The sequence below is a fragment of the Mus pahari genome, chromosome 9, assembly GCF_900095145.1.
Source record: "Mus pahari chromosome 9, PAHARI_EIJ_v1.1, whole genome shotgun sequence".
In the NCBI taxonomy this organism is placed as follows: domain Eukaryota; kingdom Metazoa; phylum Chordata; class Mammalia; order Rodentia; family Muridae; genus Mus; species Mus pahari.
Genome location: NC_034598.1, coordinates 75,420,068 through 75,430,491, shown reverse-complemented (window position 1 = coordinate 75,430,491; position 10,424 = coordinate 75,420,068). Strand labels below are relative to the sequence as shown.

The 10,424-nt window shown below is 40.5% G+C and overlaps 1 protein-coding gene across 1 annotated transcript; it reads right to left on the bottom strand.

Moving 5' to 3' along the window:
• Positions 1 to 5,267: 5,267 nt before the first annotated feature.
• LOC110326858 (citrate synthase, mitochondrial) lies at positions 5,268 to 7,181 on the bottom strand. Its single transcript, XM_021205468.1, has one exon. The coding sequence runs from the start codon at positions 6,750 to 6,752 to the stop codon at positions 5,352 to 5,354; it is 1,401 nt and encodes a 466-aa protein (XP_021061127.1). The 5' UTR covers positions 6,753 to 7,181; the 3' UTR covers positions 5,268 to 5,351.
• Positions 7,182 to 10,424: the final 3,243 nt, after the last annotated feature.

Genomic DNA, 10,424 nt, shown 5'->3' with positions numbered 1-10,424 from the left:
AGAGAGAGAGAGAGAGAGAGAGAGAGAGAGAGAGAGAGAGAGAGAGAGAGAGAGAGAATGACAGAGACAAAAACAAAATCATGAAAGCATAAGAATCAACCATTTCAATAAAATGTTAGGACCCCCCCAAAAAACAACAACAACAACAAAAGAAACCAACAAATGAAAGTACGTCGTTCTTCTATATATCAATAATGAACTTTCTGAGGGAGAAGCCCAAGGAAAGGTGTTACTCACAATGTCATTAAAAACAAGCAAGTAAACAAATACACAAGAATCAAATTAACTGAGGAGGCCATGGACCTCTACAGTGAAAACGTTAAAACACTGACAAAGGGCATTGAAGACACTAGAAAAGACCTATCATGTTCACGGAGAGGCAGAATTAGTATTAGGAAGGTGGTTCATTACCAAGAGCAACCTACAGATTGAATTCCATATCCCATCCCATTCTAAGGGCTGCACAGATGGGAAAGCATGCAGGATTAATCCAAGATCTCAGGAGATAGAGGCAGGCAGATCTCTCTGAGTTTGACCAGCCTGCTCAACTCAGTAATACCCTGCCTCCCACCAAAACTTCAATGTCCATCTCCAGAGAACTAGCAATGGGCTTCTGTGGCTCAAGGAAGGAGGCAAGTGGAAAGAAGGAACAGAAAATAAGGATAAGCATTGCATATTATTTCTCATTCAAATAATAGAGCTTCAGGTATGTATTCAAAAATACAGAGGCATGACATGAAGGAGGAAGAGGAGAATTTGGGGGAAGGGGGAGACTAGCAGGAGTCAGAACAAGGAACTGTTATGGAGAGTTGAATGTGAAAAAAGGTCAATGGTGCTCAGTCATGAAAATGTCACTATTTTGCTAGCTTAATAAACAATAAAAATATAATAGAGCTAGGAAAAAATTGAAAAGATTTTGAGATTCTTTACCAGAGATAATCACTACACTAAACCTCCCAATATCTAATGGGCATTTATTTTTGTGAATTTAAGATATATGTTTGTATTAATCACCCACTTCTAAAAATAGATTTGAAGCATCTTACAATAAAATTTAAAAATATACCACGGCATAACTAAAAAAGAGATTAAGAGGGAAAGCCATTGGCTTGAGGAAGCTTCTTGAAATCAGAACATTTTTGTTAGGGATGTCTTGTGGAGTGATACACAAATCTTAGTTACAGTAGCTCCTGGCTGTAATCATTCCCTTAAAAAAAAAAAAAAAAAGAAAAAAGGAAGTATATTAGTTTATATTACACACACCTTTCTTGTCTCTCTACTCTGAGATGAAATTTATCAAGTGGAGACTAACATCAATAGTAGACTTAAAAAAACAGATGAAATTATTTCTGCTATAATTTTAGGGCATAATGGTTGAAATTTACGCTGGGCCAAAACATTTCTATTGGGATCTAAAGTAATCAAAATGGATACAGTACAGAATGTGGCTTTCTTATAATTCAAGAGAATCTTAAAATGATGGATGGATGGAAATATTACTTACACAGAACAGTTCCTAATATGCGCTTATTGACCAACATGGATTCTGATCAAACCTGAACAGCAGAAAAACTTAAGACTGAATTCTTTATATATCCCTAAAATAATTCTTCTTCATTATTAAGATAAATGAATCTGCTTTCAATAAATACAATGCATGCATTTTATAAAGTTATGTACCTCGTTCTGAATATTAAAGACAGTTGTATTTTAATGCAAATTACAAGGTGACTTTCACAGATGGTCTAGAGGCAGGCCATGTGGAATAAGAGGAGCTTCTTGAAACCTCATGAAATTCAAATAACTGCTCATTTGAAATACCAGAGGTCCTGAGCAATAGTTTCTAATAAGGTTTCTGCAGCAATACCATTTGAGGTCTTATTTACTTTTTTGAAAAAGTATTTTCTTCACATGTCTACAAAATGTGAGTCTCTAAGAATAAGGTGTGGGTATGAATGTTTAAAACCCAAATGTCCCTAGGAGAGTGTGATTCGAATCTTCCAGGAGAGCTCTGGCTCTCAAAGGGTCACTACTGCATCACCTAAGAAGACATGAGGGAAGGAATTATGCTGTGTATAGTTTGTCTAAAATATTTTGTTGGGAGAAGAATAACATTTATATAGTTCTAAACTTTTAGTTGAGAAGTGTTCCATAAGAAAATTTCCATGGAATAGATTTTCTATAGAAAGTTATTATTGTAATAATAATAATAATGATAATAATAATATATTTATTATTATATATAATTATATATTATTATTATTATTATTATTATTATTATTATTATTATTATTATTATCCTTCCATAAGTGAAAACATATCACACTGGTTTAGGTGGCTGCATGTTCTGGTTACTTTTTTGACATAAGCTAGGACCATCTCGGAACAGGGAAACATCAGTTGTGAACATACCTTCATCCTGGCCAATAGGCAATCCTGTAGGGCAGTTTCATGATTGATAACTAACATGGAAGGGCCCAGGCCACTGTAGGCAATGCCACCACTGGGCAGGTTGTCCTGGGTTGTGTAAGAAAATAGGATAAGCCATGAGGAGCAAGCCAGTAAGCAGTCCCTCTCAATGGTCTCTGCTTCAGTTTCTGCTCCAGGTTCCAGCCTTGGGTTTCTGCTCTGACTCATTAGACTAGTAGAGTCTAAAAGAAAATGTTCCAGTCTAGGAACCACTTCTCCCCCCTCACATCCAGCACACATAAGCAAAACAACATAGTTAAAGCCATCCAAATATTACACTCACATCAAATTTGTCCTCCTGTGTCAAGTAAATTGGTAGATGTGCCTTTGCCTGAAATTCTGGTGTTTAAGTATTGCTCTTGTCGTATATTTTTTTATGTTATAAAAATTGCTTTACACCAAAGTGTTAATTGAAAAGCAGTCATCAAAGCACATTTAGCAATGAGGAAGGATTGTAAATAAGGAAAAGGTATAATCAGACATGAACTGTTTTACGTAGAAGTGTTTCTCACCTAGTTTTTGCTCATACTTCCATAATTTAATAATTTCTGCTCAGACTTTCATAATTTCTTATAGTACAACTCTTGTCAAGATTGAAACTAACATTAGTATATTACTTTATTGAAAAATTTTTAGTTTTCTTTCTATTGTCCTTTTTCTTCTTCCTTCCTTCCTTCCTTCCTTCCTTCCTTCCTTCCTTCCTTCCTTCCTTCCTTTCCTTTTTATGAATGTTCTTTTTCTGCTCCAGGTTCCAGTGTAAGACACTTTACCTGAAAGGGATTGGGAGAAGTTCTCAGTAGGGAGATAGCTACAAGGCAGCACTGAGTAGGTCTGGGAATGAGAGGACAGGTGTGAGAGTGGGGAGACTGGCCCAGAACAGGTCATGTGACAGGCTGTGAGGAATAGAAAGGCCTTAGATTTACCTTAGCCAAGGCCAGCTATAGTCAAGTAGAGTTGTATTGTATGAGCAGTATGGGAAGTCAGGGAGTTTAAGGAAGCTAGGGGAAGAACATTGATTTCCAGCCCTGTCCACTAAGATCTGGGTCTGGAATGAGATGAGGTTTCCTATAAGCAACCAACGGGCAGAAACCGACCAGGTAAATGCTACATTGTCCTTCCTGGGCTGGATCCTGTTACGCTTTGGGGACAGTAATGTCATTTATATAACAAGCGCAATTTTTGCTGTGTCTGTATCACTCCCTGACCCCTGAAGGAGGTGAAGCTTGAGTGTGTGCATACATGTATACACACACACACACACACACACACACACACACACACACACAAAATTTATCCATGCTCAACTTGACCTCTACGTTGTCTAATTCATCAACCTTTTAGGTAGAAGTCACTTAATATCCATTTCAGGAGAGGATCCTGAGGTTTAAAAAGATCATGTAATTTTCATAATGTCAAACTCCACGGTAAATAGTAAAGCATGCAATGTAACCAACTTCAGACATCAAGCCCCACACCTTATTGTTTCCACCAAGATTAAGGACTTTATTTTATTTTATTTTTTTTGTTAACAAAAACTTTCACTTTAGACAGAACAACCTGAAGTCTGCATCATGACTTCGACAGATACCCAGGGGTTTACAGTGTGTCCATCTCAATAGTGTGGTGGTGCTGGAGTTGGGTTCTATACAAACAAAGGCAGGAGCTTTGGGATAAGGAGCGAGGACAACAGGAGTGTATCTCAGCCCTTCCTCAATGATCAGGCAGTAGAGCATTCTGAGTCACTGAAAACCTGTGCAAATGAGGCTGCTGAAATAAATGCCGTGCTATGAGCTCTTACTTACGGGAAGAGCAAAACACACTGATAATTAAAGGACCATTGCCTTGACACGGGATGAAAAGGAGGCTCACTGTTTTGAATGTCTCCAGCCCTAGGTCTGTCTAATATTCAATGGGAACTATGTGTACTTTGCTGTTCAAAAAGAAAGGTTAGAACCCCTGGGACAAGAGACCCCAGAGAGGCTGGTCATTCCTGAGCCCCGTTCTGTGCTAGAACATATTAACAGGAGAAACCGAGGTCAGAAGGTAGTGGCTTGTGTTCCATGGAAGTAAAAGCCCTACTTCACATTAAAGACTGATAAAGCCAAATGCCCGGGAAGACCACAGATCGGATAGACCTGCTAAGAGAGGAACCTAGCACAGGCCAGGCCAGGGAGTCCCCGATCATCCTCAGCTTGAGGCACAGCAGGTATAGAAAGCCTGGAAGGAAACATAACACCCCCAGACCCTAACTTTAATGGTATAATTTAAAAGGAGAAATAGATTCAAATGTTGGGTGCCGGTCGAAATAAATACCATGTCACTTACGGGCACCTGATAGCATTAAAGAGTTGCCAAAGCGTCTCCAGCTAACCAATAGACCTTGCTAGGTAGGAGGGGTTTGTGTACATTGGGAAAAGGCCCTAGTGTTTGATACAGCTGACATCTAATATGATTTCTATGGACATAGAGGGGACCTGTCTCTGGCTTAGATGATTTTGGGTCTGGAAGAGTAGAAACAAAAGCTCCACTGAGTGACTAGCTTTTCTGTAACCTGCTTTGACCTAAAGAAGAGAGGAACCAGACTCTTGCTCTAGATGGTGGTTATCCAGATCTAACCCTGACCACATGCATCAGGCCAGGTCATCCTACAGCTTGCTGGGCAGGTCATACCAGGAGGGGGAGGTGAGCTGGTAAGGGAAGAAGGGGGTCACTTTGTCTTTCAAGTCTGAATTTAAATTTTAGCTTCAAATATATTTTCAGTGCCTCAGATAACAGTTTAATCTTAAGTCCTAAAGGCCCCTGAAACAAAACAAAAATCAGAATTTATTTTTAAGCTTCCTCGTTTTCTTATAGTCAGTTCCCCCCCCCCCCAGTCTCCCATTTTACCCTGACTTAGAGTTCACAAACTTCATCAGAGCGTCCGTGCTCATGGACTTGGGCCTTTCCAGAGGGAAGCCTAGGGCTCGGCTCCAGATGAGCTGGGCCAGAATACCCAGTGCCCTCGACACTCCGAACAGGACCGCGTAGTAATTCATCTCCGTCATACCATAGTACTGGAGCAGCACCCCACTGTGAGCGTCTACATTGGGCCAAGGGTTCTTAGCCTTTCCTTGCTTTAAGAGGATATCGGGCACAATCTTGTACAGCTGACCAACCAGCTTAAACATGGGATCCTTAGGCAGATGTTTCAGAGCAAACTCTCGCTGACAGGAATAGCGAGGGTCAGTCTTTCTCAGTATTGTGTGGCCATACCCTGGGACAACCCGTCCTGTGTTGAGTGTGTTCCAGATGTAGCTTTGTAACTTCTCATCTGACAGGTCTTCGCCAACTTCCTTATGTAGCTGTGTCAGCCAGACAAGCACCTCCTGATTTGCTAGCCCATGGAGAGGCCCCGCCAGCCCGTTCAAGGCTGCTGCAAAGGACAGATAAGGGTCTGAAAGGGCGCTGCCCACCAAATGGCTGGTGTGGGCACTTACATTACCACCCTCATGGTCACTGTGGATGGTGAGGTATAAACGCATGAGCTCGGTGAACTGAGGGTCCGTGTAGCCTAACATGTTGGTAAAATTGTGGGACCAGTCCAGCTTAGAGTCAATGGCCTCAATATTTCTATCCTCCCGGTATAGATTCCGGTAGATCTTTGCTGCAACACACGGTAGCTTGGCAATCAGGTCCATACAGTCTTCATAGATGAGCTCCCAGTACTTAGTTCGGTTTATTCCCTCCGCATATGCCCGGGCAAAGTTGCTTTCATTGTTGAGGACTGTGATGGCTGCACTGAACTGAGACATGGGGTGCAGTTTGGTCGGAAAATTGTCCAGCATGGTGACCACATGAGAAGGTAGAGCTGCTCTTTTTACCCATTCTTGGGAGAGCCAAGAAACCTGTTCCTCTGTGGGCATCTGTCCGGTTACCAACAGCCAAAATAAGCCCTCAGGCAGGGGTTCTTGCCCACCTTTAGCCTTAGGCAGCAGTTTCTGGCACTCAGGGATACTGTAGCCTCGGAAACGGATGCCCTCATCAGGATCAAGAACCGATGTCTCATACACAAGTCCCTTCATGCCTCTCATGCCACCGTACATCATGTCCACAGTGATCTGGCCCACGACTGTCTTCCCATGTTGCTTTCTGAAGGTCTTAATTCTGGCTTGCTCCTTAGGTATCAGGTTGCTCAGTACATCTTTCAAGTTCGTGGAAGAAGCACTGTTGTGCCGGGCAGCAAGGACAAGGCAGGATGAGTTTTTGGCTCCCAAGAACCGGGCTGCGGCACTAAGTAGAGCCATGGTGAACTCCGGGACCTGGCAGGAAGGGATTGAAGGGAGAGAGCTGAAGCTCCGACAGTTCAGAACGGCCGCCTCTGGGATGGAGACTGCGCCAACCGCCAGCGATGTTGAAAGGCTGAGCTCAGGGACTTATCAGAGATCTAGTGTGATTCTCTTCCTCCTAAGCAGGCTGCTAAGTGCTATAGCGACTTTTCAGAGGAACGAAGCCACTTGGGACGCTGATGTCCTGAACCTGCCCCTCCGAGGCTCAGAACAGTCTCTGTTCTTCCATGGGTAGTGATTACGTAATAAATGTTCCTCCAAGAGGCTCAGTCGGTTGAGTAATGGGGTCAGCTCAACCTTGGTGAGTAATTAAACATTTTCAAAGTTCAACTTACTTAGGAGGCATGACCGCAACCTATGTGGCGGTTTAGAACTTCTCCCACATCGTAGACTGAAACCGGAATGAGAGGCCACACGCACATGCATGCGTAGTTATAGACTAGGGAGGAAGAGGGGCCTGTCAGTGACATCAGGAATTTTCAATTCAAAGGAAAAGGAAACTCTAGCAACAATCAATCCCCTTGGAATACTGGTACCCTCGAGGGGGAAACATGTGTGCTTATCTCACAGTATCTCCCTCCAACTTTCCCCTCTTTTACTTGTCAGTTTTCCTCTTTACCAGTACTGTCCAGAATTCCAGGCTTCTTGCATTGCTTTTTGAATAAAACAGTTATCCATCAGGGACATTTTGCCTGAAGTTGGCCAAATTATTCAAAATTCAGCATTGGCTCTATCACAATATTGACCTTCCAGACATAAGCTGGAATTGTCTTGACTCTCTGTTGGGCTGATACTCATACTTTTCATCAGTTGGTATCATTTCAAATTATAATTGGCCTTTTAGACTGTTTATTTTCCTTGTATCTCAATAAGTAAGTCTACACTCATTGAACTCAATAGTCAACACTCCTGCTTATAATAGACAGATGTTATAGGTCTTCAGTTTCTGGTCTTCATGCTTTCTGACTAATTTTGCTTCAGACCTGTGGTACTAAATTTACATAATAATAAGCAAGCAAGCAATGCAAGCAAGCAAGCAAGCAAGCAAGCAAGCAAGCAAGCAAGCAAGCAAGCAAGCAAGCAAGCAAGCAAGCAAGCTGTCTTCATCCTGGATTGGTCCCCCCAGACTTTAACCATGCATCTACTCGACAACATCTTTCCTTAAACATCTAACAGTCAACAAGTCTGGAACAAAATTCTTGAGTGATCCAAACTTTTCCCTTCCGATATTCTCCCATACACTAAGGTGCAGTATCAGGAGTTGTAAATTGTTCCTGGAGTTCTGTCATTCTCCATTTTCATTCATAATTAAGTTCTATTGCTTCTACCTAAATCTAACTGCTTCTCATCTCTGTCTCAATATAAATCCCAACCCTGTTCATTCTCTACAACCTCAATTCTTTTTGACTATCCTCCTTGCCACCTTGCCTCCTTGCCACTGAACATAGGCACATAGTCAGTAGGTACCTTTTAACTTTATTTTAAAACATCTCTCTCCCTCTCCCCTCATCTATATTGCCTCCACCGCTGTAGGTATGCATGGTTAGGTGTGTAAATCTGAGTATTCATGCACCACTGTATCTGTGTAGTCGGAGAGCAACATTGCCTATTGATTCCTCTTTCCATCCTTTTTGAGACAACATGTTTTGTTGTTCAGTGCAGTGTGTGCCAGGTTAGCTGACCCCCAAGCCTCTAATGAATCTCCTGTATCCATCTCCTATCTCATGAATATCTTTTACATGGAAAGGAACAACCAAGCATTCTTATGTTCAAAATTCTCCATAGGGTTTCAATCACACATACAATACCATACTTGACAAAACATTGACCCCCCCACTTACCTTCATGACCTCTTATCTCACCATTGTCTCCTCTGTGCTCCCTCCGAAAGGTTAAGCTTGTCATCCCCAGTAGTATCTGAGTAGTTGCCGTTTCCTGTCTGATTCATTGTCTCCTTCTCTATCCAGCACATGCCTTCTTGCGGTGGTGGCTGTGTGTCTGTTTAATTGAAATCTTGAATAAGTTTCTATTCATTGCCCTGCTCACTCTATATCAACCTTTTCCTCATAAACAAAAGTCAAGTAAGGCTGAATGTTTTGTCCTCCCCACGAGGATAAAAACTTTACAAGGACAAGCTTCTGTCTCAGCATGTAGCAAGTGCTCACAACCTCTCCATTGTTTGAGCAGGCACTAACCACTTTCCTTTTGACTGTCTTGCCTAGTTCTCAATTTCTGTAAACCTTGAAGTGAGCAAATGTTTATTTGCATCTTCCATGTGAACCTCAATACTATTAATGAACACAGATATAAAAGTTTAGCTCTTTCAAGGCATCATTTGCTATTAGCATAGCTTGGAAATCTGGTTTTTTTTTTTTTTTTGAATCTTTCATCTCATATAAAAGATATTATGTGATGATGTATCATCCTAACCATGAAATTCTGCTTTTTTGTTCTGACAGTGGATATAGATATAAAAGAAGTAGGTGGTAAAGAATGACCAGCGTGAAGGAGAAGGAGACCTATAAATCATTGAATGCTTATAAAGTGAAAGGCCACCTTGGTGAATTTCTTTCAAATGACTTTCACATCTCCTAAAAACATGTGAGGTGTGTTTTGCTGTTGTTGTTGGTTTCATTTTCCAATAAAGAATATGAAATTAGATATTTAACAGTTTGTTTGGGGTAAGGTCAAATATATAGTTGGAATGGAACATGAATGTCATTTCTGTTCATTTCAAATATTATCTTTTTAAATCTATCACCATGTATCTTATTAGAGTTATGATGAATTTTGAAATGCGTTATCCCTCTGGAATGACCTGATTTTATTGTGCTGTAAAGTTTTAGGAGTGATTCCATTAGCAGTTGCTTCCTGTCTTATTTATGAACTTATTAAATGTAACTGCTATTTGATCTAGACTTACCAAGGCTGCTGCTGGCTGAGATGGTGGTTTCATATTCTGAAACAGCATATAAAACAAGACTCATAGAGAAGAAAAAGATACTATTACAGTGAGCAAAGATGAGCAAGAAAATAATTCCCAAGTATATGCTTAAGTATGGTCTTCAAAGTAGTACCATCTAAATTATCCCTACAATTAATTTCATAAATGTTCTTCTACTGTCTAATAAATACTTGAGAGAAGGAGGAAAGGAAACAGAGTCAACTGTACCAAGAACAATTTAAGGGTAGTGTTCCTTTTTTTTAATCTATAATTTTCTTACATTTCACTTTTAAAAAGATATCGATTTAGTAAGTAGGGAGATTATTCTAAAGCAACTAGTTCATGCCATCGGTGACCATTGCTGCTTTTCCAGCTTTACTCATAGCAGTCAGTGGTTTTACATGTTGAATTTGTCTTCAAGCACTCTTGAGTTTACAAATAGTAGAGATAAGAATGATCTTTGATATTAGGGTATACATTTTTCTTTAATTTTTGAGATTATAATATAATTACCTAAGTTCTCCCATTCCTGTCCTCCTTCAAAATCCTCTCATATACCCCTCCTTGCTCTTTTTCAAATTCATGCCCTCCTTTTCCATAATTGTGGTTATATAGGTATATGTAGATATGTGTATATAAAGTATAACATATAACAACATACACATGTATGTACACACACACACACA